Here is a 25,949-nt window from a genome sequence, read left to right on the forward strand (position 1 = left end):
GTTCAGTCTGAGCGATGGACGTGAGGGTGGGTCCTCTCCGTTCAGTCTGAGTGAAGGAGGTGAGGGTGGGTCCTCTCCGTTCAGTCTGAGTGATGGAGGTGAGGGTGGGTCCTTTCCGTTCAGTCTGAGTGATGGAGGTGGGGGTGGGTCCTCTCCGTTCAGTCTGAGTGATGGTGAGGGTGGGTCCTCTCCGTGGAGTCTGAGTGATTCAGGTGGGGGTGGGTCCTCTCCGTTCAGTCTGAGTGATGGTGAGGGTGGGTCCTCTCCGTTCAGTCTGAGTGTTGGAGGTGAGGGTGGGTCCTCTCCGTTCAGTCTGAGTGATGGAGGTGAGGGTGGGTCCTCTCCGTTCAGTCTGAGTGATGGTGAGGGTGGGTCCTCTCCGTTCAGTCTGAGTGTTGGAGGTGAGGGTGGGTCCTCTCCGTGGAGTCTGAGTGATGGAGGTGAGGGTGGGTCCTCTCCGTTCAGTCTGAGCGATGGACGTGAGGGTGGGTCCTCTCCGTTCAGTCTGAGTGATGGAGGTGAGGGTGGGTCCTCTCCATGGAGTCTGAGTGATGGAGGTGAGGCTGGGTCCTCTCCGTGGAGTCTGAGTGATGGAGGTGAGGGTGGGTCCTCTCCGTGGAGATGATGGTATTTGGTGTGCATTCTCCCAGTGTTCATGCCACACTCCCATTCCTCCGGGGAGTAACGCACAGAATCAGGTTTATTATTCACTGACGTTTTGTGGCAGCAATAACTTATGTAAATTATATCAGACATAAGTTAAAATAAGGAATATATACTGTGTATGTGCAAGCAGTGCAGAAAGAAGGGTGGTGTTCATGGGTTCACTGTCCATTCAGAAATCCGGTCCCGAACTGTTGAGCATGGATCTTAAGGCTCCTGTACCTCCTCCCGATGGTCGCAATGAGAAGGGGCGTATTCCGGGTGGTGGGGGTCCAGAATGATGGACGCTGCCTTTTGAAGGTGGCCTGGCTGCTGGGGAGGTTAGTGCCTACAAAGAGCTGGCAAGTTTACAACTCTGCAGCTTTTTCCGATCCTGTGCCGTGGCCGTTCCGCACCAGACGGTGATGCAGCCGGTCAGAATTCCCTGCATCTGCAGACATTTGCAAGTGTCTTTGGTGACAGACCGACTCTCCTCAAACTCCAAGTGAAATATTGGCACTGTTGTGCCTTCTTCGTAATTGGTCCCAAGGTAGATTTTTCCGAAACATTGACACCCAGAAACTTGAACCTGCTCACTTCCCATCCCTGTCTGGGACTGGGGTGTGTTCCCCTGACCTCTCCTTCCTGGACTCCACAATCACTTGCCTGGTCTTACAGATGTTGACATGAGCGTTCGTGCAGGAATGTTGCCCCTCAGTTGAGCAGCTTGATAGTGTAATGGTTAACACCACACTACTGCAGCTCCCGCGTGAAGAGTTTGCACTCCCTCCCCGTGGAATGTGTGGATTCCTCTGGGTGCTCCGGTTTCCTACCACTGTGGTGAATTGTCCTGTGATTAGGCTGGGGCAGAGAGCAGAGGTTCCCAATCTTTTGTATGCCTTGGAGCCTTACCATTCACCAAGGGTTAAATCCGGGGTCGCTGGGCGGCACAGCTGGCAGGGCCAGTGTTCCTCACGGTATCTCAAATAAATACATAATTCCCACTGGGATAGCCATAGGCTCAAGAGGGAGATGGGAACCATGGGAATTCCATGGGCTCGGGGGGAGATGGGAACTGTGGGAATTCCATGGGCTCAGGGCGAGATGGGAACCGTGGGAATTCCATGGGCTTGGGGGGGGAGATGGGAACTGTGGGAATTCCATGGGCTCAGGGAGTAGATAGGAAATGTGGGAATTCCATGGGCTCGGGGGGGAGATGGGATCTGTGGGAATTCCATGGGCTCAGGGCGAGATTTGAACTGTGGGAATTCCATGGGCTCGGGGGGGAGATGGGAACCGTGGGAATTCCATGGGCTTGGGGGGGAGATGGGAACTGTGGGAATTCCATGGGCTCAAGAGGGAGATGGGAACCGTGGGAATTCCATGGGCTCAGGGGGGAGATAGGAAATGTGGGAATTCCATGGGCTCGGGGGGGAGATGGGAACTGTGGGAATTCCATGGGCTCGGGAGGAGATGGGATCTGTGGGAATTCCAAGGGCTCAGGGGGAGATGGGAACTGTGGGAATTCCATGGGCTCAGGGAGGAGATAGGAAATGTGGGAATTCCATAGGCTCAAGAGGGAGATGGGAACCGTGGGAATTCCATGGGCTCGGGGGGAGATGGGAACTGTGGGAATTCCATGGGCTCAGGGGGGAGAAGGGAACCATGGGAATTCCATGGGCTCGGGGGGAGATGGGATCTGTGGGAATTCCATGGGCTCGGGGGGAGATGGGAACCGTGGGAATTCCATGGGCTCGGGGGGAGATGGGAACTGTGGGAATTCCATGGGCTCAGGGGGGAGATGGGATCTGTGGGAATTCCATGGGCTCGGGAGGAGATGGGAACTGTGGGAATTCCATGGGCTCGGGAGGAGATGGGAACTGTGGGAATTCCATGGGCTCAGGGGGGAGATGGGATCTGTGGGAATTCCATGGGCTCGGGAGGAGATGGGAACTGTGGGAATTCCATGGGCTCGGGAGGAGATGGGAACTGTGGGAATTCCATGGGCTCGGGGGGGAGATGGGAACTGTGGGAATTCCATGGGCTCGGGGGGAGATGGGAACTGTGGGAATTCCATGGGCTCGGGAGGAGATGGGAACTGTGGGAATTCCATGGGCTCAGGGAGGAGATAGGAAATGTGGGAATTCCATGGGCTCGGGGGGGAGATGGGAACTGTGGGAATTCCATGGGTTCGGGAGGAGATGGGATCTGTGGGAATTCCATGGGCTCGGGAGGAGATGGGAACTGTGGGAATTCCATGGGCTCAGGGAGGAGATAGGAAATGTGGGAATTCCATGGGCTCGGGGGGGAGATGGGAACTGTGGGAATTCCATGGGCTCGGGAGGAGATGGGATCTGTGGGTATTCCATGGGCTCGGGGGGAGATGGGAACCGTGGGAATTCCATAAGCTCAAGAGGGAGATGGGAACCGTGGGAATTCCATGGGCTCAGGGGGAGATGGGAACTGTGGGAATTCCATGGGCTCAGGGGGAGATGGGAACTGTGGGAATTCCATGGGCTCAGGGGGGAGATGGGAACTGTGGGAATTCCATGGGCTCAGGGGGAGATGGGAACTGTGGGAATTCCATGGGCTCAGGGGGGAGATGGGAACTGTGGGAATTCCATGGGCTCAGGGGGGAGATGGGAATTGTGGGAATTCCATGGGCTCAGGGAGGAGATGGGAATTGTGGGAATTCCATGGGCTTGGGAGGAGATGGGAACTGTGGGAATTCCATGGGCTCGGGAGGAGATGGGAACCGTGGGAATTCCATGAGCTCGGGGGGAGATGGGAACTGTGGGAATTACATGGGCTTGGCGGGGAGATGGGAACCATGGGAATTCCATGGGCTCGGGGGGAGATGGGAACTGTGGGAATTCCATGGGCTCAGGAAGGAGATGGGAACTGTGGGAATTCCATAGGCTCAAGAGGGAGATGGGAACCGTGGGAATTCCATGGGCTCAGGGGGGAGATGAGAACTGTAGGAATTCCATGGGCTCGGGAGGAGATGGGAACTGTAGGAATTCCATGGGTCAGGGGGGAGATGGGATCTGTGGGAATTCCATGGGCTCAGGGGGGAGATGGGAACTGTGGGAATTCCATGGGCTCAGGGGGGAGATGAGAACTGTAGGAATTCCATGGGCTCGGGAGGAGATGGGAACTGTGGGAATTCCATGGGTCAGGGGGGAGATGGGATCTGTGGGAATTCCATGGGCTCAGGGGGGAGATGGGAACTGTGGGAATTCCATGGGCTCAGGGGGGAGATGGGAACCGTGGGAATTCCATGGGCTCAGGGAGGAGATGGGATCTGTGGGAATTCCATGGGCTCAGGGGGGAGATGAGAACTGTAGGAATTCCATGGGCTCGGGAGGAGATGGGAACTGTAGGAATTCCATGGGCTCGGGAGGAGATGGGAACTGTGGGAATTCCATGGGCTCAGGGGGGAGATGGGATCTGTGGGAATTCCATGGGTCAGGGGGGAGATGGGATCTGTGGGAATTCCATGGGCTCAGGGGGGAGATGAGAACTGTAGGAATTCCATGGGCTCGGGAGGAGATGGGAACTGTAGGAATTCCATGGGCTCGGGAGGAGATGGGAACTGTGGGAATTCCATGGGCTCAGGGGGGAGATGGGAACTGTGGGAATTCCATGGGCTCAGGGAGGAGATGGGATCTGTGGGAATTCCATGGGCTCAGGGGGGAGATGGGAACTGTGGGAATTCCATGGGCTCAGGGGGGAGATGGGAACTGTGGGAATTCCATGGGCTCAGGGGGGAGATGGGATCTGTGGGAATTCCATGGGCTCAGGGGGGAGATGGGATCTGTGGGATTTCCAGGGGCTCAGGGTGGAGATGGGAACTGTGGGAATTCTATGGGCTCAGGGGGGAGATGGGAACCGTGGGAATTCCATGGGCTCGGGAGGAGATGGGATCTGTGGGAATTCCATGGGCTCAGGGGGGAGATGGGAACCGTGGGAATTCCAACTCCCAATGTCAGGGCTCCATGGAAATGGGAGCAGAGGACTGAGGGCACCGGGAGCTGGAGTGAGATGGCCTGAGGTGGCCAGAGCTGAGGTGTGGGTGGAGCACGGAAGATGATGGGACTTCCAGGGCTCTCTGCGTCCTCCCTCACTCTCCGCCTTGCCCTCCCCCCCACAGGGACCACGTCTTCTCCTTTGACCTGGGACACAGCACGCCGGAGGGTCTCGTCCCCCACAGGGTGAGTACTGAGCATGGGGTGGGGTGAATCGGGGTTCAGGGACAGGGATGAAATTGGGCAGGTGAATCATTGGGGTTGGAGCAGGGGAGGGAGGGGAGGGTTAGAGGGGTGTGGCGTGGTCAGGGGCAGGTGGATGGGGAAGGAGGCGTTTCGGCCCAGAGCACCATGCTATCGCTCTGCGAGGCCGTCCTGTGTTCCTGTGCAGGACGGGATATCACTAGGGTCTGCGTTTCTCTTTGCAGGTGCTGAAGTGGAAAACGCGGGACAGCGATGTGCAGAAGTGTGCGATGAGGGGGAAGCGGCCGGTGAGCGAGGGGGTGCGGAGGGAAGGGGGACTGAAGGGAGAGCGACGGGTGGGGAGGGAGAGGGGAAAGGGGAACGGGGCGGTGGGTGGAGAGGGGACGATGGAATGGGGAAGCAATAATGGCAAGAGAGGAGGAGAGTGGAGGGGCAAGAGAGGATATGGGGGTAGGGAGGTGGAGGGGTGTGAGGAGGAGCGAAGGTGGAGAGGGGAGGGTAGTAGTGTGGAGGTGGGGATGAGACAGGGAGAGGGAGAGGAGAGAAGAGGGAGATGTGAGTGGTCAGAGAGGAGGGATATCGTCTTGACGAGAAGTGGCCAAGGGGGTGGAATGTGAAAGGAACGAGGAGGAGAGAGCTGAGCAGGGTGAGGGAGGGGACGAGATCAGGGTGAGCAGGTGACAGGAATGGAGGGAAGGGGAGAGTAGGGATGTTAAGAGGGAGAGAGGCGAGGAAGGGGAGGGAGGGGCAGGGCATGAGTGCAATGAAGGGGAGAAGAGGGAACAGGACTGGAGGGAGAAGGGTGTGTGGGTAGAAGACGAGGAGGGAAGGGAGGGGAGAGGGCAGGGAGTGGTTTCACTGGGAGGAGGGGATAATGGGAAGGTTCAGAGGGGAAGGTGTTTATGAAAGGAGGAGGGGCCAGGCTGGGGTCGGGGCATTAAGGGAGTTACCACTCTGAGAGGATTGTGGGTAGGGTCGTGAGGGGGCCGGTCAAGGAGAGAGGGTCATGGGCAGAGCCAATGAGGTGGGGCCAATGGGGCAGCAAGGGAAGGGGCTAGTGGTGGGGTGGGTGTGGGGAGTGAATGCGCGGAGTCAGGGAAGGGGAACCGAGGTGGTCAGTGGAACAAGTGGGTGGGGAAGATCCCGAAACGAGAATCTCCCTCACATCATGTCCATCTGTCCATCCCCAGGATGAGTGCCACAACTTCATCCGGGTCCTGGTGCCTCAGGACGATAGGACTCTCTTCGTCTGTGGGACCAACGCGTTCAACCCTGTGTGTCGGAGTTACAAGGTGAACCCAGGCACCAGCTCACGCGATGCGCTTCCTCCAACACGCACCGTTTCACCCAGACTTCCTCAAGCATCGAACACACATCCTCTGATGTGTAACTCCCTTCCCCGCGACACACTCTCCAAAGTGCAACATGCTTCTTCCAACAACATGCAACAACACGTGTCTTGCAACGCACAAAACAAGGCTTCCCCCTGCAAACATGTCCTCCTGCACTCAGCCGTGTCCTCACAAATGCGATGCATGTTCTCAGACATCGAACACACATGGGCCGGGGAGACCAGTTTCCTGTTTCTGCTCCTTGCCTCCTGTGTTTTATCTGAGAGGGCATGGGTGCTTGGCTAACTCCCACGGTCCAAAGCTGCCCCAGTCAGTAGGTTAAGTTGTCCTGTGATTAGGTTAGGCGAGGGTGAAATCGCGATCTGATACTGAGCGCAGCTTGAAGAGCAGGTTGGGCCTGTTTCACACTGTATCACTAAATAAATCCCAGTCATGACGAATGCGCCGCAGAATAGTCCCGTGCACGCATGTGGGAACCTGCGCAACCAGCAACGACTGCCTTGCAAAGCGGCTGAGACCAGTGCGCGGGCTCGAGGAATGGCTCAGAATGCGGGCTCAGGGAATGGCTCAGAACGCGGGCTCGGGAATGGCTCAGAACGCGGGCTCGGGGATGGCTCAGAACGCGGGCTCGGGAATGGCTCAGAACGCGGGCTCGGGGATGGCTCAGAACGCGGGCTCAGGGAATGGCACAGAACGCGGGCTCAGGGAATGGCACAGAACGCGGGCTCAGGGAATGGCTCAGAGCGCGGGCTCGAGGAATGGCACAGAACGCGGGCTCGGGGAATGGCTCAGAGCGCGGGCTCGGGAATGGCTCAGAGCGCGGGCTCGGGGATGGCTCAGAGCGCGGGCTCGGGGATGGCTCAGAACGCGGGCTCGGGAATGGCTCAGAACGCGGGCTCGGGGATGGCTCAGAACGCGGGCTCGGGGATGGCTCAGAACGCGGGCTCGGGAATGGCTCAGAACGCGGGCTCGGGGATGGCTCAGAACGCGGGCTCAGGGAATGGCACAGAACGCGGGCTCAGGGAATGGCTCAGAGCGCGGGCTCGGGAATGGCTCAGAGCGCGGGCTCGGGAATGGCTCAGAACGCGGGCTCGGGGATGGCTCAGAACGCGGGCTCAGGGAATGGCACAGAACGCGGGCTCGGGGAATGGCTCAGAGCGCGGGCTCGGGAATGGCTCAGAGCGCGGGCTCGGGAATGGCTCAGAGCGCGGGCTCGGGGAATGGCTCAGAACGCGGGCTCGGGGAATGGCTCAGAGCGCGGGCTCGGGAATGGCTCAGAGCGCGGGCTCGGGGAATGGCTCAGAGCGCGGGCTCGGGAATGGCTCAGAGCGCGGGCTCGGGGAATGGCTCAGAGCGCGGGCTCGGGAATGGCTCAGAGCGCGGGCTCGGGGAATGGCTCAGAGCGCGGGCTCGGGAATGGCTCAGAGCGCGGGCTCGGGAATGGCTCAGAGCGCGGGCTCGGGGAATGGCACAGAGCGCGGGCTCGGGAATGGCTCAGAGCGCGGGCTCGGGAATGGCTCAGAACGCGGGCTCGGGGAATGGCTCAGAACGCGGGCTCGGGGAATGGCTCAGAGCTCGGGCTCGGGAATGGCTCAGAACGCGGGCTCGGGGAATGGCACAGAACGCGGGCTCAGGGAATGGCACAGAACGTGGGCTCGGGGAATGGCACAGAGCGCGGGCTCGGGAATGGCTCAGAGCGCGGGCTCGGGGAATGGCACAGAGCGCGGGCTCGGGGAATGGCTCAGAACGCGGGCTCGGGGAATGGCACAGAGCGCGGGCTCGGGAATGGCTCAGAGCGCGGGCTCGGGGAATGGCACAGAGCGCGGGCTCGGGGAATGGCTCAGAGCGCGGGCTCGGGGAATGGCTCAGAGCGCGGGCTCGGGAATGGCTCAGAGCACGGGCTCGGGGAATGGCTCAGAACGCGGGCTCGGGAATGGCTCAGAACGCGGGCTCGGGAATGGCTCAGAACGCGGGCTCGGGAATGGCTCAGAACGCGGGCTCGGGAATGGCACAGAGCGCGGGCTCGGGAATGGCACAGAACGCGGGCTCGGGAATGGCTCAGAACGCGGGCTCGGGAATGGCTCAGAACGCGGGCTCGGGAATGGCACAGAGCGCGGGCTCGGGAATGGCACAGAACGCGGGCTCGGGGAATGGCTCAGAGCGCGGGCTCGGGGAATGGCACAGAACGCGGGCTCGGGGAATGGCTCAGAACGCGGGCTCGGGAATGGCTCAGAACGCGGGCTCGGGGAATGGCTCAGAACGCGGGCTCGGGAATGGCTCAGAACGCGGGCTCGGGGAATGGCACAGAACGCGGGCTCAGGGAATGGCACAGAACGCGGGCTCAGGGAATGGCACAGAACGCGGGCTCGGGGAATGGCTCAGAACGCGGGCTCGGGAATGGCTCAGAGCGCGGGCTCGGGAATGGCTCAGAGCACGGGCTCGGGGAATGGCTCAGAGCACGGGCTGGAACAGGGAGCACACATTTCTCGCACTCACCCCAGTCGGATCACAAGGGTGTCAGCACCCATGGGACTCTCAATAACCTGAGCACAGGGCCACTAAGAGTGATCCAACATGGCAATAGTGCCTTCGGCCCACCCAGTCTGTTCTGGCCACCAACCAGCCATTCACACACATTCCCTTTTACCTCTGACTCACGCATGAGGCGGTGATTTACATCGCTGGGACGTGGGAAGGAACCAGAGCACACGGGGAGACCCACGCGGTCAGAGGGAGAACCTCACAGATACACAAACAGCACCTGAGGTTGGAATCGAACCCTGGTTTCCGAAGCCACGAGTGGTTCAGTTGCCTTCACTGTCACGTGTGTAAGCAGTGCAGCTTTGGGATGTGACCAGCAGTGGCATGTCTGGCTGACCAGTTGTGTTGGTGAGGGTCAGACCTGTCCCGGTCTTGTCCGGTGATCGACTGGAATCACTTCCTCTCTCTCTCTCTCTCTCTCTCTCCAACAGATGCGTTCCCTGTTGCAAGAAGGCAGTGAGATCAACGGACAAGCTCGATGCCCCTTTGAGACCAAGCAAACCAATGTTGCCCTCTTTTCCGGTGTGTATCAGGTGGGGGGGTGGAAGAAGGAGGGGCACAGAGACGAGGATCGTGTAGGGGTCCGGGGGGGGGAAGTTGTTACAGAGAAGTGGAGGTTTGAGGGCCAGTGGGGGTCACAGAGACAGGGATGGGTGTAGGGTTCAGAGGGAGTTACAGAGACGGAGGGCTGTAGGGTTCAGAGGGAGTTACAGAGACGGAGGGGAGTAGGGATCAGAGGGAGTTACAGAGACGGAGGGCTGTAGGGATCAGAGGGAGTTACAGAGACGGAGGGCTGTAGGGTTCAGAGGGAGTTACAGAGACGGGCTGTAGGGTTCAGAGGGAGTTACGGAGGGGTGTAGGGATCAGAGGGAGTTACAGAGACGGAGGGCTGTAGGGATCAGAGGGAGTTACAGAGACGGAGGGCTGTAGGGTTCAGAGGGAGTTACAGAGACGGAGGGGTGTAGGGATCAGAGGGAGTTACAGAGACGGAGGGGTGTAGGGATCAGAGGGAGTTACAGAGACGGAGGGGTGTAGGGATCAGAGGGAGTTACAGAGACGGAGGGGTGTAGGGATCAGAGGGAGTTACAGAGACGGAGGGCTGTAGGGTTCAGAGGGAGTTACAGAGACGGAGGGCTGTAGGGTTCAGAGGGAGTTACAGAGACAGAGGGCTGTAGGGTTCAGAGGGAGTTACAGAGACGGAGGGCTGTAGGGATCAGAGGGAGTTACAGAGACGGAGGGCTGTAGGGATCAGAGGGAGTTACAGAGACGGAGGGCTGTAGGGTTCAGAGGGAGTTACAGAGACGGAGGGGTGTAGGGTTCAGAGGGAGTTACAGAGACGGAGGGGTGTAGGGATCAGAGGGAGTTACAGAGACGGAGGGCTGTAGGGATCAGAGGGAGTTACAGAGACGGAGGGGTGTAGGGTTCAGAGGGAGTTACAGAGATGGAGGGCTGTAGGGATCAGAGGGAGTTACAGAGACGGAGGGCTGTAGGGTTCAGAGGGAGTTACAGAGACGGAGGGCTGTAGGATTCAGAGGGAGTTACAGAGACGGAGGGGTGTAGGGATCAGAGGGAGTTACAGAGACGGAGGGCTGTAGGGTTCAGAGGGAGTTACAGAGATGGAGGGGTGTAGGGATCAGAGGGAGTTACAGAGACGGAGGGCTGTAGGGTTCAGAGGGAGTTACAGAGACGGAGGGCTGTAGGGATCAGAGGGAGTTACAGAGACGGAGGGGTGTAGGGATCAGAGGGAGTTACAGAGACGGAGGGGTGTAGGGATCAGAGGGAGTTACAGAGACGGAGGGCTGTAGGGTTCAGAGGGAGTTACAGAGACGGACGGCTGTAGGGATCAGAGGGAGTTACAGAGACGGAGGGTGTAGGGATCAGAGGGAGTTACAGAGACGGAGGGCTGTAGGGATCAGAGGGAGTTACAGAGACGGAGGGGTGTAGGGTTCAGAGGGAGTTACAGAGACGGAGGGCTGTAGGGATCAGAGGGAGTTACAGAGACGGAGGGCTGTAGGGTTCAGAGGGAGTTACAGAGACGGAGGGCTGTAGGGTTCAAAGGGAGTTACAGAGACGGAGGGGTGTAGGGATCAGAGGGAGTTACAGAGACGGAGGGCTGTAGGGTTCAGAGGGAGTTACAGAGACGGAGGGCTGTAGGGTTCAGAGGGAGTTACAGAGACGGAGGGCTGTAGGGATCAGAGAGAGTTACAGAGACGGAGGGCTGTAGGGTTCAGAGGGAGTTACAGAGACGGAGGGGTGTAGGGATCAGAGGGAGTTACAGAGACGGAGGGGTGTAGGGTTCAGAGGGAGTTACAGAGACGGAGGGCTGTAGGGTTCAGAGGGAGTTACAGAGACGGAGGGCTGTAGGGTTCAGAGGGAGTTACAGGGAGGGCTGTAGGGATCAGAGGGAGTTACAGAGATGGAGGGCTGTAGGGATCAGAGGGAGTTACAGAGATGGAGGGCTGTAGGGATCAATGGAGTTACAAAGACGGAGGGCTGTAGGGATCAGAGGGAGTTACAGAGATGGAGGGCTGTAGGGATCAGAGGGAGTTACAGAGACGGAGGGCTGTAGGGATCAGAGGGAGTTACAGAGACGGAGGGGTGTAGGGTTCAGAGGGAGTTACAGAGACGGAGGGCTGTAGGGATCAGAGGGAGTTACAGAGACGGAGGGGTGTAGGGATCAGAGGGAGTTACAGAGACGGAGGGCTGTAGGGATCAGAGGGAGTTACAGAGACGGAGGGGTGTAGGGTTCAGAGGGAGTTACAGAGACGGAGGGCTGTAGGGTTCAGAGGGAGTTACAGAGACGGAGGGCTGTAGGGTTCAGAGGGAGTTACAGGGAGGGCTGTAGGGATCAGAGGGAGTTACAGAGATGGAGGGCTGTAGGGATCAGAGGGAGTTACAGAGATGGAGGGCTGTAGGGATCAATGGAGTTACAAAGACGGAGGGCTGTAGGGATCAGAGGGAGTTACAGAGACGGAGGGCTGTAGGGATCAGAGGGAGTTACAGAGACGGAGGGGTGTAGGGTTCAGAGGGAGTTACAGAGACGGAGGGCTGTAGGGATCAGAGGGAGTTACAGAGACGGAGGGGTGTAGGGATCAGAGGGAGTTACAGAGACGGAGGGGTGTAGGGTTCAGAGGGAGTTACAGAGACGGAGGGCTGTAGGGATCAGAGGGAGTTACAGAGATGGAGGGCTGTAGGGTTCAGAGGGAGTTACAGAGATGGAGGGGTGTAGGGATCAGAGGGAGTTACAGAGATGGAGGGCTGTAGGGTTCAGAGGGAGTTACAGAGACGGAGGGGTGTAGGGATCAGAGGGAGTTACAGAGACGGAGGGCTGTAGGGTTCAGAGGGAGTTACAGAGACGGAGGGCTGTAGGGATCAGAGGGAGTTACAGAGACGGAGGGCTGTAGGGATCAGAGGGAGTTACAGAGATGGAGGGCTGTAGGGATCGGAGGGAGTTACAGAGACGGAGGGGTGTAGGGATCAGAGGGAGTTACAGAGACGGAGGGCTGTAGGGATCAGAGGGAGTTACAGAGACGGAGGGCTGTAGGGTTCAGAGGGAGTTACAGAGACGGAGGGCTGTAGGGTTCAGAGGGAGTTACAGAGACGGAGGGCTGTAGGGTTCAGAGGGAGTTACAGAGACGGAGCGCTGTAGTGATCAGAGGGAGTTACAGAGACGGAGGGGTGTAGGGTTCAGAGGGAGTTACAGAGACGGAGGGCTGTAGGGTTCAGAGGGAGTTACAGAGATGGAGGGGTGTAGGGATCAGAGGGAGTTACAGAGACGGAGGGCTGTAGGGTTCAGAGGGAGTTACAGAGACGGAGGGCTGTAGGGTTCAGAGGGAGTTACAGAGACGGAGGGCTGTAGGGATCAGAGAGAGTTACAGAGACGGAGGGCTGTAGGGTTCAGAGGGAGTTACAGAGACGGAGGGGTGTAGGGATCAGAGGGAGTTACAGAGACGGAGGGGTGTAGGGTTCAGAGGGAGTTACAGAGACGGAGGGCTGTAGGGTTCAGAGGGAGTTACAGAGACGGAGGGCTGTAGGGTTCAGAGGGAGTTACAGGGAGGGCTGTAGGGATCAGAGGGAGTTACAGAGATGGAGGGCTGTAGGGATCAGAGGGAGTTACAGAGATGGAGGGCTGTAGGGATCAGAGGGAGTTACAAAGACTGAGGGCTGTAGGGATCAGAGGGAGTTACAGAGACGGAGGGCTGTAGGGATCAGAGGGAGTTACAGAGACGGAGGGGTGTAGGGTTCAGAGGGAGTTACAGAGACGGAGGGCTGTAGGGATCAGAGGGAGTTACAGAGATGGAGGGCTGTAGGTTTCAGAGGGAGTTACAGAGATGGAGGGGTGTAGGGATCGGAGGGAGTTACAGAGATGGAGGGCTGTAGGGTTCAGAGGGAGTTACAGAGACGGAGGGGTGTAGGGATCAGAGGGAGTTACAGAGACGGAGGGCTGTAGGGATCAGAGGGAGTTACAGAGACGTAGGGCTGTAGGGTTCAGAGGGAGTTACAGAGACGGGCTGTAGGGTTCAGAGGGAGTTACGGAGGGGTGTAGGGATCAGAGGGAGTTACAGAGACGGAGGGCTGTAGGGATCAGAGGGAGTTACAGAGACGGAGGGCTGTAGGGTTCAGAGGGAGTTACAGAGACGGAGGGGTGTAGGGATCAGAGGGAGTTACAGAGACGGAGGGGTGTAGGGATCAGAGGGAGTTACAGAGACGGAGGGGTGTAGGGATCAGAGGGAGTTACAGAGACGGAGGGGTGTAGGGATCAGAGGGAGTTACAGAGACGGAGGGCTGTAGGGTTCAGAGGGAGTTACAGAGACGGAGGGCTGTAGGGTTCAGAGGGAGTTACAGAGACGGAGGGCTGTAGGGTTCAGAGGGAGTTACAGAGATGGAGGGCTGTAGGGATCAGAGGGAGTTACAGAGACGGAGGGCTGTAGGGATCAGAGGGAGTTACAGAGACGGAGGGCTGTAGGGTTCAGAGGGAGTTACAGAGACGGAGGGGTGTAGGGTTCAGAGGGAGTTACAGAGACGGAGGGGTGTAGGGATCAGAGGGAGTTACAGAGACGGAGGGCTGTAGGGATCAGAGGGAGTTACAGAGACGGAGGGCTGTAGGGTTCAGAGGGAGTTACAGAGACGGACGGCTGTAGGGATCAGAGGGAGTTACAGAGACGGAGGGTGTAGGGATCAGAGGGAGTTACAGAGACGGAGGGCTGTAGGGATCAGAGGGAGTTACAGAGACGGAGGGGTGTAGGGTTCAGAGGGAGTTACAGAGACGGAGGGCTGTAGGGATCAGAGGGAGTTACAGAGACGGAGGGCTGTAGGGTTCAGAGGGAGTTACAGAGACGGAGGGCTGTAGGGTTCAAAGGGAGTTACAGAGACGGAGGGGTGTAGGGATCAGAGGGAGTTACAGAGACGGAGGGCTGTAGGGTTCAGAGGGAGTTACAGAGACGGAGGGCTGTAGGGTTCAGAGGGAGTTACAGAGACGGAGGGCTGTAGGGATCAGAGAGAGTTACAGAGACGGAGGGCTGTAGGGTTCAGAGGGAGTTACAGAGACGGAGGGGTGTAGGGATCAGAGGGAGTTACAGAGACGGAGGGGTGTAGGGTTCAGAGGGAGTTACAGAGACGGAGGGCTGTAGGGTTCAGAGGGAGTTACAGAGACGGAGGGCTGTAGGGTTCAGAGGGAGTTACAGGGAGGGCTGTAGGGATCAGAGGGAGTTACAGAGATGGAGGGCTGTAGGGATCAGAGGGAGTTACAGAGATGGAGGGCTGTAGGGATCAATGGAGTTACAAAGACGGAGGGCTGTAGGGATCAGAGGGAGTTACAGAGATGGAGGGCTGTAGGGATCAGAGGGAGTTACAGAGACGGAGGGCTGTAGGGATCAGAGGGAGTTACAGAGACGGAGGGGTGTAGGGTTCAGAGGGAGTTACAGAGACGGAGGGCTGTAGGGATCAGAGGGAGTTACAGAGACGGAGGGGTGTAGGGATCAGAGGGAGTTACAGAGACGGAGGGCTGTAGGGATCAGAGGGAGTTACAGAGACGGAGGGGTGTAGGGTTCAGAGGGAGTTACAGAGACGGAGGGCTGTAGGGTTCAGAGGGAGTTACAGAGACGGAGGGCTGTAGGGTTCAGAGGGAGTTACAGGGAGGGCTGTAGGGATCAGAGGGAGTTACAGAGATGGAGGGCTGTAGGGATCAGAGGGAGTTACAGAGATGGAGGGCTGTAGGGATCAATGGAGTTACAAAGACGGAGGGCTGTAGGGATCAGAGGGAGTTACAGAGACGGAGGGCTGTAGGGATCAGAGGGAGTTACAGAGACGGAGGGGTGTAGGGTTCAGAGGGAGTTACAGAGACGGAGGGCTGTAGGGATCAGAGGGAGTTACAGAGACGGAGGGGTGTAGGGATCAGAGGGAGTTACAGAGACGGAGGGGTGTAGGGTTCAGAGGGAGTTACAGAGACGGAGGGCTGTAGGGATCAGAGGGAGTTACAGAGATGGAGGGGTGTAGGGATCAGAGGGAGTTACAGAGATGGAGGGCTGTAGGGTTCAGAGGGAGTTACAGAGACGGAGGGGTGTAGGGATCAGAGGGAGTTACAGAGACGGAGGGCTGTAGGGTTCAGAGGGAGTTACAGAGACGGAGGGCTGTAGGGATCAGAGGGAGTTACAGAGACGGAGGGCTGTAGGGATCAGAGGGAGTTACAGAGATGGAGGGCTGTAGGGATCGGAGGGAGTTACAGAGACGGAGGGGTGTAGGGATCAGAGGGAGTTACAGAGACGGAGGGCTGTAGGGATCAGAGGGAGTTACAGAGACGGAGGGCTGTAGGGTTCAGAGGGAGTTACAGAGACGGAGGGCTGTAGGGTTCAGAGGGAGTTACAGAGACGGAGGGCTGTAGGGTTCAGAGGGAGTTACAGAGACGGAGCGCTGTAGTGATCAGAGGGAGTTACAGAGACGGAGGGGTGTAGGGTTCAGAGGGAGTTACAGAGACGGAGGGCTGTAGGGTTCAGAGGGAGTTACAGAGATGGAGGGGTGTAGGGATCAGAGGGAGTTACAGAGACGGAGGGCTGTAGGGTTCAGAGGGAGTTACAGAGACGGAGGGCTGTAGGGTTCAGAGGGAGTTACAGAGACGGAGGGCTGTAGGGATCAGAGAGAGTTACAGAGACGGAGGGCTGTAGGGTTCAGAGGGAGTTACAGAGACGGAGGGGTGTAGGGATCAGAGGGAGTTACAGAGACGGAGGGGTGTAGGGTTCAGAGGGAGTTACAGAGACGGAGGGCTGTAGGGTTCAGAGGGAGTTACAGAGACGGAGGGCTGTAGGGTTCAGAGGGAGTTACAGGGAGGGCTGTAGGGATCAGAGGGAGTTACAGAGATGGAGGGCTGTAGGGATCAGAGGGAGTTACAGAGATGGAGGGCTGTAGGGATCAGAGGGAGTTACAAAGACTGAGGGCTGTAGGGATCAGAGGGAGTTACAGAGACGGAGGGCTGTAGGGATCAGAGGGAGTTACAGAGACGGAGGGGTGTAGGGTTCAGAGGGAGTTACAGAGACGGAGGGCTGTAGGGATCAGAGGGAGTTACAGAGATGGAGGGCTGTAGGTTTCAGAGGGAGTTACAGAGATGGAGGGGTGTAGGGATCGGAGGGAGTTACAGAGATGGAGGGCTGTAGGGTTCAGAGGGAGTTACAGAGACGGAGGGGTGTAGGGATCAGAGGGAGTTACAGAGACGGAGGGCTGTAGGGATCAGAGGGAGTTACAGAGACGGAGGGCTGTAGGGATCAGAGGGAGTTACAGAGACGGAGGGGTGTAGGGATCAGAGGGAGTTACAGAGACGGAGGGCTGTAGGGATCAGAGGGAGTTACAGAGACGGAGGGCTGTAGGGTTCAGAGGGAGTTACAGAGACGGAGGGCTGTAGGGTTCAGAGGGAGTTACAGAGACGGAGGGCTGTAGGGTTCAGAGGGAGTTACAGAGACGGAGGGCTGTAGGGATCAGAGGGAGTTACAGAGACGGAGGGGTGTAGGGTTCAGAGGGAGTTACAGAGACGGAGGGCTGTACGGTTCAGAGGGAGTTACAGAGATGGAGGGGTGTAGGGATCAGAGGGAGTTACAGAGACGGAGGGCTGTAGGGTTCAGAGGGAGTTACAGAGACGGAGGGCTGTAGGGTTCAGAGGGAGTTACAGAGACGGAGGGCTGTAGGGATCAGAGAGAGTTACAGAGACGGAGGGCTGTAGGGTTCAGAGGGAGTTACAGAGACGGAGGGGTGTAGGGATCAGAGGGAGTTACAGAGACGGAGGGGTGTAGGGTTCAGAGGGAGTTACAGAGACGGAGGGCTGTAGGGTTCAGAGGGAGTTACAGAGACGGAGGGCTGTAGGGTTCAGAGGGAGTTACAGGGAGGGCTGTAGGGATCAGAGGGAGTTACAGAGATGGAGGGCTGTAGGGATCAGAGGGAGTTACAGAGATGGAGGGCTGTAGGGATCAGAGGGAGTTACAGAGACGGAGGGCTGTAGGGATCAGAGGGAGTTACAGAGACGGAGGGGTGTAGGGTTCAGAGGGAGTTACAGAGACGGAGGGCTGTAGGGATCAGAGGGAGTTACAGAGACGGAGGGGTGTAGGGATCAGAGGGAGTTACAGAGACGGAGGGGTGTAGGGTTCAGAGGGAGTTACAGAGACGGAGGGCTGTAGGGATCAGAGGGAGTTACAGAGATGGAGGGCTGTAGGTTTCAGAGGGAGTTACAGAGATGGAGGGGTGTAGGGATCAGAGGGAGTTACAGAGATGGAGGGCTGTAGGGTTCAGAGGGAGTTACAGAGGGAGGGGTGTAGGGATCAGAGGGAGTTACAGAGACGGAGGGCTGTAGGGTTCAGAGGGAGTTACAGAGATGGAGGGCTGTAGGGATCAGAGGGAGTTACAGAGACGGAGGGCTGTAGGGTTCAGAGGGAGTTACAGAGACGGAGGGCTGTAGGGATCAGAGGGAGTTACAGAGACGGAGGGGTGTAGGGATCAGAGGGAGTTACAGAGACGGAGGGGTGTAGGGTTCAGAGGGAGTTACAGAGACGGAGGGCTGTAGGGATCAGAGGGAGTTACAGAGATGGAGGGCTGTAGGGTTCAGAGGGAGTTACAGAGATGGAGGGGTGTAGGGATCAGAGGGAGTTACAGAGATGGAGGGCTGTAGGGTTCAGAGGGAGTTACAGAGATGGAGGGCTGTAGGGATCAGAGGGAGTTACAGAGACGGAGGGCTGTAGGGATCAGAGGGAGTTACAGAGATGGAGGGCTGTAGGGATCGGAGGGAGTTACAGAGATGGAGGGCTGTAGGGTTCAGAGGGAGTTACAGAGACGGAGGGGTGTAGGGATCAGAGGGAGTTACAGAGACGGAGGGCTGTAGGGATCAGAGGGAGTTACAGAGATGGAGGGCTGTAGGGATCAGAGGGAGTTTCAGAGACGGAGGGGTGTAGGGATCAGAGGGAGTTACAGAGACGGAGGGCTGTAGGGATCAGAGGGAGTTACAGAGACGGAGGGCTGTAGGGATCAGAGGGAGTTACAGAGACGGAGGGCTGTAGGGTTCAGAGGGAGTTACAGAGACGGAGGGCTGTAGGGTTCAGAGGGAGTTACAGAGACGGAGGGCTGTAGGGTTCAGAGGGAGTTACAGAGACGGAGGGCTGTAGGGATCAGAGAGAGTTACAGAGACGGAGGGCTGTAGGGTTCAGAGGGAGTTACAGAGACGGAGGGGTGTAGGGATCAGAGGGAGTTACAGAGACGGAGGGCTGTAGGGTTCAGAGGGAGTTACAGAGACGGAGGGCTGTAGGGTTCAGAGGGAGTTACAGGGAGGGCTGTAGGGATCAGAGGGAGTTACAGAGATGTAGGGCTGTAGGGATCAGAGGGAGTTACAGAGATGGAGGGCTGTAGGGATCAGAGGGAGTTACAAAGACGGAGGGCTGTAGGGATCAGAGGGAGTTACAGAGACGGAGGGCTGTAGGGATCAGAGGGAGTTACAGAGACGGAGGGGTGTAGGGTTCAGAGGGAGTTACAGAGACGGAGGACTGTAGGGATCAGAGGGAGTTACAGAGACGGAGGGGTGTAGGGATCAGAGGGAGTTACAGAGACGGAGGGGTGTAGGGTTCAGAGGGAGTTACAGAGACGGAGGGCTGTAGGGATCAGAGGGAGTTACAGAGATGGAGGGCTGTAGGTTTCAGAGGGAGTTACAGAGATGGAGGGGTGTAGGGATCAGAGGGAGTTACAGAGATGGAGGGCTGTAGGGTTCAGAGGGAGTTACAGAGGGAGGGGTGTAGGGATCAGAGGGAGTTACAGAGACGGAGGGCTGTAGGGTTCAGAGGGAGTTACAGAGATGGAGGGCTGTAGGGATCAGAGGGAGTTACAGAGACGGAGGGCTGTAGGGATCAGAGGGAGTTACAGAGATGGAGGGCTGTAGGGATCGGAGGGAGTTACAGAGATGGAGGGCTGTAGGGTTCAGAGGGAGTTACAGAGATGGAGGGCTGTAGGTTTCAGAGGGAGTTACAGAGATGGAGGGGTGTAGGGATCAGAGGGAGTTACAGAGATGGAGGGCTGTAGGGTTCAGAGGGAGTTACAGAGGGAGGGGTGTAGGGATCAGAGGGAGTTACAGAGACGGAGGGCTGTTGGTTTCAGAGGGAGTTACAGAGATGGAGGGCTGTAGGGATCAGAGGGAGTTACAGAGACGGAGGGCTGTAGGGATCAGAGGGAGTTACAGAGATGGAGGGCTGTAGGGATCGGAGGGAGTTACAGAGATGGAGGGCTGTAGGGTTCAGAGGGAGTTACAGAGACGGAGGGGTGTAGGGATCAGAGGGAGTTACAGAGACGGAGGGCTGTAGGGATCAGAGGGAGTTACAGAGATGGAGGGCTGTAGGGATCAGAGGGAGTTACAGAGACGGAGGGGTGTAGGGATCAGAGGGAGTTACAGAGACGGAGGGCTGTAGGGATCAGAGGGAGTTACAGAGACGGAGGGCTGTAGGGTTCAGAGGGAGTTACAGAGACGGAGGGCTGTAGGGTTCAGAGGGAGTTACAGAGACGGAGGGCTGTAGGGTTCAGAGGGAGTTACAGAGACGGAGGGCTGTAGGGATCAGAGGGAGTTACAGAGACGGAGGGGTGTAGGGTTCAGAGGGAGTTACAGAGACGGAGGGCTGTAGGGTTCAGAGGGAGTTACAGAGATGGAGGGGTGTAGGGATCAGAGGGAGTTACAGAGACGGAGGGCTGTAGGGATCAGAGGGAGTTACAGAGACGGAGGGCTGTAGGGTTCAGAGGGAGTTACAGAGACGGAGGGCTGTAGGGTTCAGAGGGAGTTACAGAGACGGAGGGCTGTAGGGATCAGAGGGAGTTACAGAGACGGAGGGCTGTAGGGTTCAGAGGGAGTTACAGAGACGGAGGGCTGTAGGGTTCAGAGGGAGTTACAGAGACGGAGGGGTGTAGGGATCAGAGGGAGTTACAGAGACGGAGGGCTGTAGGGATCAGAGGGAGTTACAGAGACGGAGGGCTGTAGGGTTCAGAGGGAGTTACAGAGACGGAGGGCTGTAGTGTTCAGAGGGAGTTACAGAGACGGAGGGGTGTAGGGATCAGAGGGAGTTACAGAGACGGAGGGCTGTAGGGATCAGAGGGAGTTACAGAGACGGAGGGCTGTAGGGATCAGAGGGAGTTACAGAGACGGAGTGCTGTAGGGATCAGAGGGAGTTACAGAGACGGAGGGGTGTAGGGATCAGAGGGAGTTACAGAGACGGAGGGCTGTAGGGATCAGAGGGAGTTACAGAGACGGAGAGCTGTTGGGATCAGAGGGAGTTACAGAGACGGAGGGCTGTAGGGTTCAGAGGGAGTTACAGAGACGGAGGGATGTAGGGATCAGAGGGAGTTACCGAGACGGAGGGGTGTAGGGATCAGAGGGAGTTACAGGGACGGAGAGCTGTTGGGATCAGAGGGAGTTACAGAGACGGAGGGCTGTAGGGTTCAGAGGGAGTTACAGAGACGGAGGGATGTAGGGATCAGAGGGAGTTACAGAGACGGAGTGCTGTAGGGATCAGAGGGAGTTACAGAGACGGAGGGATGTAGGGATCAGAGGGAGTTACAGGGACGGAGAGCTGTAGGGATCAGAGGGAGTTACAGAGACGGAGGGCTGTAGGGTTCAGAGGGAGTTACAGAGACGGAGGGATGTAGGGATCAGAGGGAGTTACAGAGACGGAGGGCTGTAGGGTTCAGAGGGAGTTACAGAGACGGAGGGATGTAGGGATCAGAGGGAGTTACAGGGACGGAGAGCTGTTGGGATCAGAGGGAGTTACAGAGACGGAGTGCTGTAGGGATCAGAGGGAGTTACAGAGACGGAGGGATGTAGGGATCAGAGGGAGTTACCGAGACGGAGGGCTGTAGGGATCAGAGGGAGTTACAGAGACGGAGGGGTGTAGGGATCAGAGGGAGTTACAGAGACGGAGGGCTGTAGGGATCAGAGGGAGTTACAGAGACGGAGGGCTGTAGGGTTCAGAGGGAGTTACAGAGACGGAGGGCTGTGGGGTTCAGAGGGAGTTACAGAGATGGAGGGCTGTTGGGATCAGAGGGAGTTACAGAGACGGAGGGCTGTAGGGATCAGAGGGAGTTACAGAGACGGAGGGGTGTAGGGATCAGAGGGAGTTACAGAGATGGAGGGCTGTAGGGTTCAGAGGGAGTTACAGAGACGGAGGGGTGTAGGGATCAGAGGGAGTTACAGAGACGGAGGGGTGTAGGGATCAGAGGGAGTTACAGAGACGGAGGGGTGTAGGGATCAGAGGGAGTTACAGGGACGGAGAGCTGTAGGGTTCAGAGGGAGTTACAGAGACGGAGGGATGTAGGGTTCAGAGGGAGTTACAGAGACGGAGGGATGTAGGGATCAGAGGGAGTTACAGAGACGGAGGGGTGTAGGGATCAGAGGGAGTTACAGGGACGGAGAGCTGTTGGGATCAGAGGGAGTTACAGAGACGGAGGGGTGTAGGGATCAGAGGGAGTTACAGAGACGGAGGGCTGTAGGGATCAGAGGGAGTTACAGAGACGGAGGGATGTAGGGATCAGAGGGAGTTACAGAGACGGAGGGATGTAGGGATCAGAGGGAGTTACAGAGGGAGGGGTGTGGGGTTCAGAGGGAGTTACAGAGACAGAGGGCTGTGGGGTTCAGAGGGATTTACAGAGATGGGGAAAGGCGTAGGGTCTGGAAGGAGTTTACAGAGCCGGGGGGAGTGTGGTGCTGGTGGTGAGGGGTATTACTCACCATCTCCCTCTCTGTGATCCCGATAGAGGGGAACCTGTACTCGGCGACCATGGCAGATTTCCTGGCCAGCGACGCGGTGATCTACCGCAGTCTGGGTGACAAGCCCGTCCTCCGCACGGTGAAGTACGACTCCAAGTGGCTGAAAGGTAAAGGTGGCTTGAATAAACCTCCCCTCCCTGCTCCCCCCTGTCTGGATGCATCATGGCCTGCTACGGCAACCTCCCCGCCTGTCACAGCTCCTTTTTCACTGACCCTCGGTACCAATTTACCCCCTTCCAGAAGCAAAATAGACCCTTGGCCCCTCTCTCCATAGAACCCCTGAGTTTAGTGTCCTGAGACTGAGGGGGGTGAGGCCCATGGGCTCCAGAGTTGGTAGGTCCCTGGGGTAGCTATGGGCTGGAGCCTAGAACCTGGGTCACCACCTCCACATGAAGTGTTAGTCAAACAGGAGAGATTTCTTCATCAAGGTCAATGAATCCTTGGAATTAGAGTCAGTTAGTATGGGAAAAGGCCCTTCGGTCCAACTCGCTGATGCTAACCGAGATTGCCGTCTGGGCCCTGCTCACCTGCCTACATTTGGCCTTTCTAAACTCTTCAGTTCCATGTACTTGTCCCAAGTACCTTCTAGATGTGGTTTGTAAACCTGCTCCAATCACTTCCCCCGGCAGCTTGTTCCAAACACTGATCACCCTCTGCGTGAAGAAGTTGCTCCTCAAGTTCTAATGAAACTACTCCTCTCTCACCAGTGCCCTCTAGTTCTTGATTCCCCAGCTCCGTCTCTGTTTATGCCCCTCAGGATTAGATACCCATCCACAGGTCACCCCTCATCCTGACACTCCAAGGAGTGAAGTCCTTACCTGTTGAACTGCTTTCCGCAACTCGGTCCGAGCAATGTCCTTCCAGTGCTTGATGGCATCTTTCCTGTCGCAGGGTGACCAAGGCTGAACAGAACTCGTCCTGTGCGGCCCCACCAACATCCTATACAACTGCGATATCACATCCCAACCCCTGTACTCAGTGCCCTAACGGTTGAAGGCCAGCATGCCAAATGCCTCCTTCGCCACCCTGTCTGCCTGGTGCAGAAGGATTTAACCTCCGAGTTAAAAATAGACAGAGACTGACCTTCCAGCCCATGATTTTGTGCTGAGCGCTAATCAAACTAGTCTTCTGCCTATACCAGGAATCTTATCCCTCCAACCTCTGCAAATTCATGTGTGTAAGAGCCCCTTAAACACCCCTATCGAATCTGCCTCCACCACCACCACTAGCAGCACATTCCAGGCACTCACCACTCTCTGTGTAAAAATAAAACTTGCCCCACACATCTTTCTTCAAACTTGCCCCTTCTCACTTCCAAAGGATATCTCTTCACTCAGATGTTTCAACCATGCGTAAAGGATGTTGGCCATCTAATCTATCCGTGCCTCTCATAATTTTATAAACCTATCTTTTAATTTAGTCACTCTCACCATAAACCTATGCACTCTAGCTTTAGATCGTTACCACCCCCCCACCCCCAGCCCACAACACTGGGGAGACGACTGTTACCCTCCACCCTTCCTCAAAAACGTCACCCTTCTGCCTCCTTTAAGCATCAGGGTAAACAGCCCCAGCCTGTCCAGTCTCTCCTTATAATTCGTCAAGACCGTGTACCACATTTACATGGAGAGTGCGCGGCTGCAGCCTCTTTTCGCGTACTTGCGTGGGCTGCTTCTCGCCTTCTGGCTGCATTTCAGCCACACCCTGTTTATATATGGTCATCCAGGAAGGAGAGGGGCATGGAGGGATGAGGATGTCCTTGTAAACTTGCTCCTGGGGCTGGCGAAATCTGCCATCCGAGGGTCTTGGAAACGGGTGTCGGGAGGATCTCCCCGGGCAGACTGCCTGGCAATGTTTAGAGGGTGTGTTCGTGCTCAGGTAAATATTGAAAAGGAACACGCGCAGTCCACAGCGGCGACGTTAGAGGAGTTTCGAGACCGTTGGGCTCCGCGGGGTGTAAATGCCATCATTGATGGAGATGGGAACATTTTGGTTTGATGTGCATTGTCTATTTGTAGAGAAGTAATTGTGTTAGTCACTGTTTTGTATATCTAGCACCAAATTTGTAATAACGATATTTTGTATTTTAAAAAAAGGGTCAGACGCAGAGTGAACCTCCCTCTACATTGTCCCATCACACACTCCCGGGGTCAGACACTGAGTGAAACTCCCTCCACACCGTCCCATCACACACTCCCGGGGTCAGACACAGAGTGAACCTCCCTCCACACTGTCCCAATACACACTCCCGAGGTCAGACACAGAGTGAAACTCCCTCCACACCGTCCCATCACACACTCCCGGGGTCAAATACAGAGTGAAACTCCCTCCACACTGTCCCATCACACACTCCCGGGGTCAGACACAGAGTGAAACTCCCTCCACACCGTCCCATCACACACTCCCGGGGTCAGACACACAGTGAAACTCCCTCCACACCGTCCCATCACACACTCCCGGGATCAGACACAGAATGAAACTCTCTCTACATTGTCTCATCACACACTCGCAGGGTCAGACACAGAGTGAAACTCACTCCACACCGTCCCATCACACACTACTGGGGTCAGACACGAGTGAAACTCCCTCTACACCATCCCATCACACACTCCCGGGGACAGACACGAGTGAAACTCCCTCCACACCGTCCCATCACACACTCCCGGGGTCAGATACAGAGTGAAACTCCCTCTACACTGTCCCATCACACACTCCCGGGGTCAGACACAGAGTGAAACTCCCTCTACACTGTCCCATTACAACTCCAGGGGTCAGACACAGAGTGAAACTCCCTCTACACCATCCCATCACACACTCCCGGGGTCAGACACAGAGTGAAACTCCCTCCACACCGTCCCATCACACACTCCCAGGGTCAGACACACAGTGAAACTCCCTCCACACCGTCCCATCACACACTCCCAGGGTCAGACACAGAGTGAAACTCCTTCTACACCGTCCCATCACACACTCCCGGGGTCAGACACAGAGTGAAACTCCCTCCACACAGTCCCATCACACACTCCCGGGGTCAGACACACAGTGAAACTCCCTCCACACCGTCCCATCACACACTCCCAGGGTCAGACACAGAGTGAAACTCCCTCCACACCGTCCCATCACACACTCCCAGGGTCAGACACAGAGTGAAACTCCCTCCACACCGTCCCATCACACACTCCCAGGGTCAGACACAGAGTGAAACTGCTTCTACACCGTCCCATCACACACTCCCGGGGTCAGACACAGAGTGAAACTCCCTCTACACCATCCCATCACACACTCCCGGGGTCAGACACAGAGTGAAACTCCCTCTACACCGTCCCATCACACACTCCCGGGGTCAGACAGAGAGTGAAACTCCCTCCACACCGTCCCATCACACACTCCCGGGGTCAGACACAGAGAGAAACTCCCTCCACACTGTCCCATCACCCACTCCTGGGGTCAGACACACTCCCTCCACACCGTCCCATCACACTCTCCCGGGGTCAGACACAGAGTGAAACTCCCTCCACACCATCCCATCACACACTCCCGGGGTCAGACACAGAGTGAAACTCCCTCCACACCGTCCCATCAGAGACTCCCGGGGTCAGACACAGAGTGAAACTCCTTCTACACCATCCCATCACACACTCCCGGGGTCAGACACACTCCCTCTACACCGTCCCATCACACACTCCCAGGGTCAGACACAGAGTGAAACTCACTCCACACCGTCCCATCACACACTACTGGGGTCAGACACGAGTGAAACTCCCTCTACACCATCCCATCACACACTCCCGGGGACAGACACGAGTGAAACTCCCTCCACACCGTCCCATCACACACTCCCGGGGTCAGATACAGAGTGAAACTCCCTCTACACTGTCCCATCACACACTCCCGGGGTCAGACACAGAGTGAAACTCC

The 25,949-nt window shown here is 57.0% G+C and overlaps 1 protein-coding gene across 1 annotated transcript in view; it reads left to right on the forward strand.

The window, feature by feature from the left end:
- The window catches only part of LOC132386719 (semaphorin-6D-like), a 62,763-nt gene extending 39,886 nt beyond the window's left edge, over nt 1-22,877 (forward strand). Inside the window, exons 4-8 of the mRNA XM_059959068.1 lie at nt 4,796-4,856; nt 5,099-5,161; nt 6,065-6,166; nt 9,199-9,289; nt 22,019-22,877. Of these exons, the coding sequence (XP_059815051.1) occupies nt 4,796-4,856; nt 5,099-5,161; nt 6,065-6,166; nt 9,199-9,289; nt 22,019-22,305 (604 nt within the window). The 3' untranslated portion in view covers nt 22,306-22,877. The remainder of the gene's footprint in view (nt 1-4,795; nt 4,857-5,098; nt 5,162-6,064; nt 6,167-9,198; nt 9,290-22,018) is intronic.
- The last annotated feature ends 3,072 nt before the right edge of the window (nt 22,878-25,949 follow it).

The sequence above is a fragment of the Hypanus sabinus genome, unplaced genomic scaffold, assembly GCF_030144855.1.
Source record: "Hypanus sabinus isolate sHypSab1 unplaced genomic scaffold, sHypSab1.hap1 scaffold_1270, whole genome shotgun sequence".
In the NCBI taxonomy this organism is placed as follows: domain Eukaryota; kingdom Metazoa; phylum Chordata; class Chondrichthyes; order Myliobatiformes; family Dasyatidae; genus Hypanus; species Hypanus sabinus.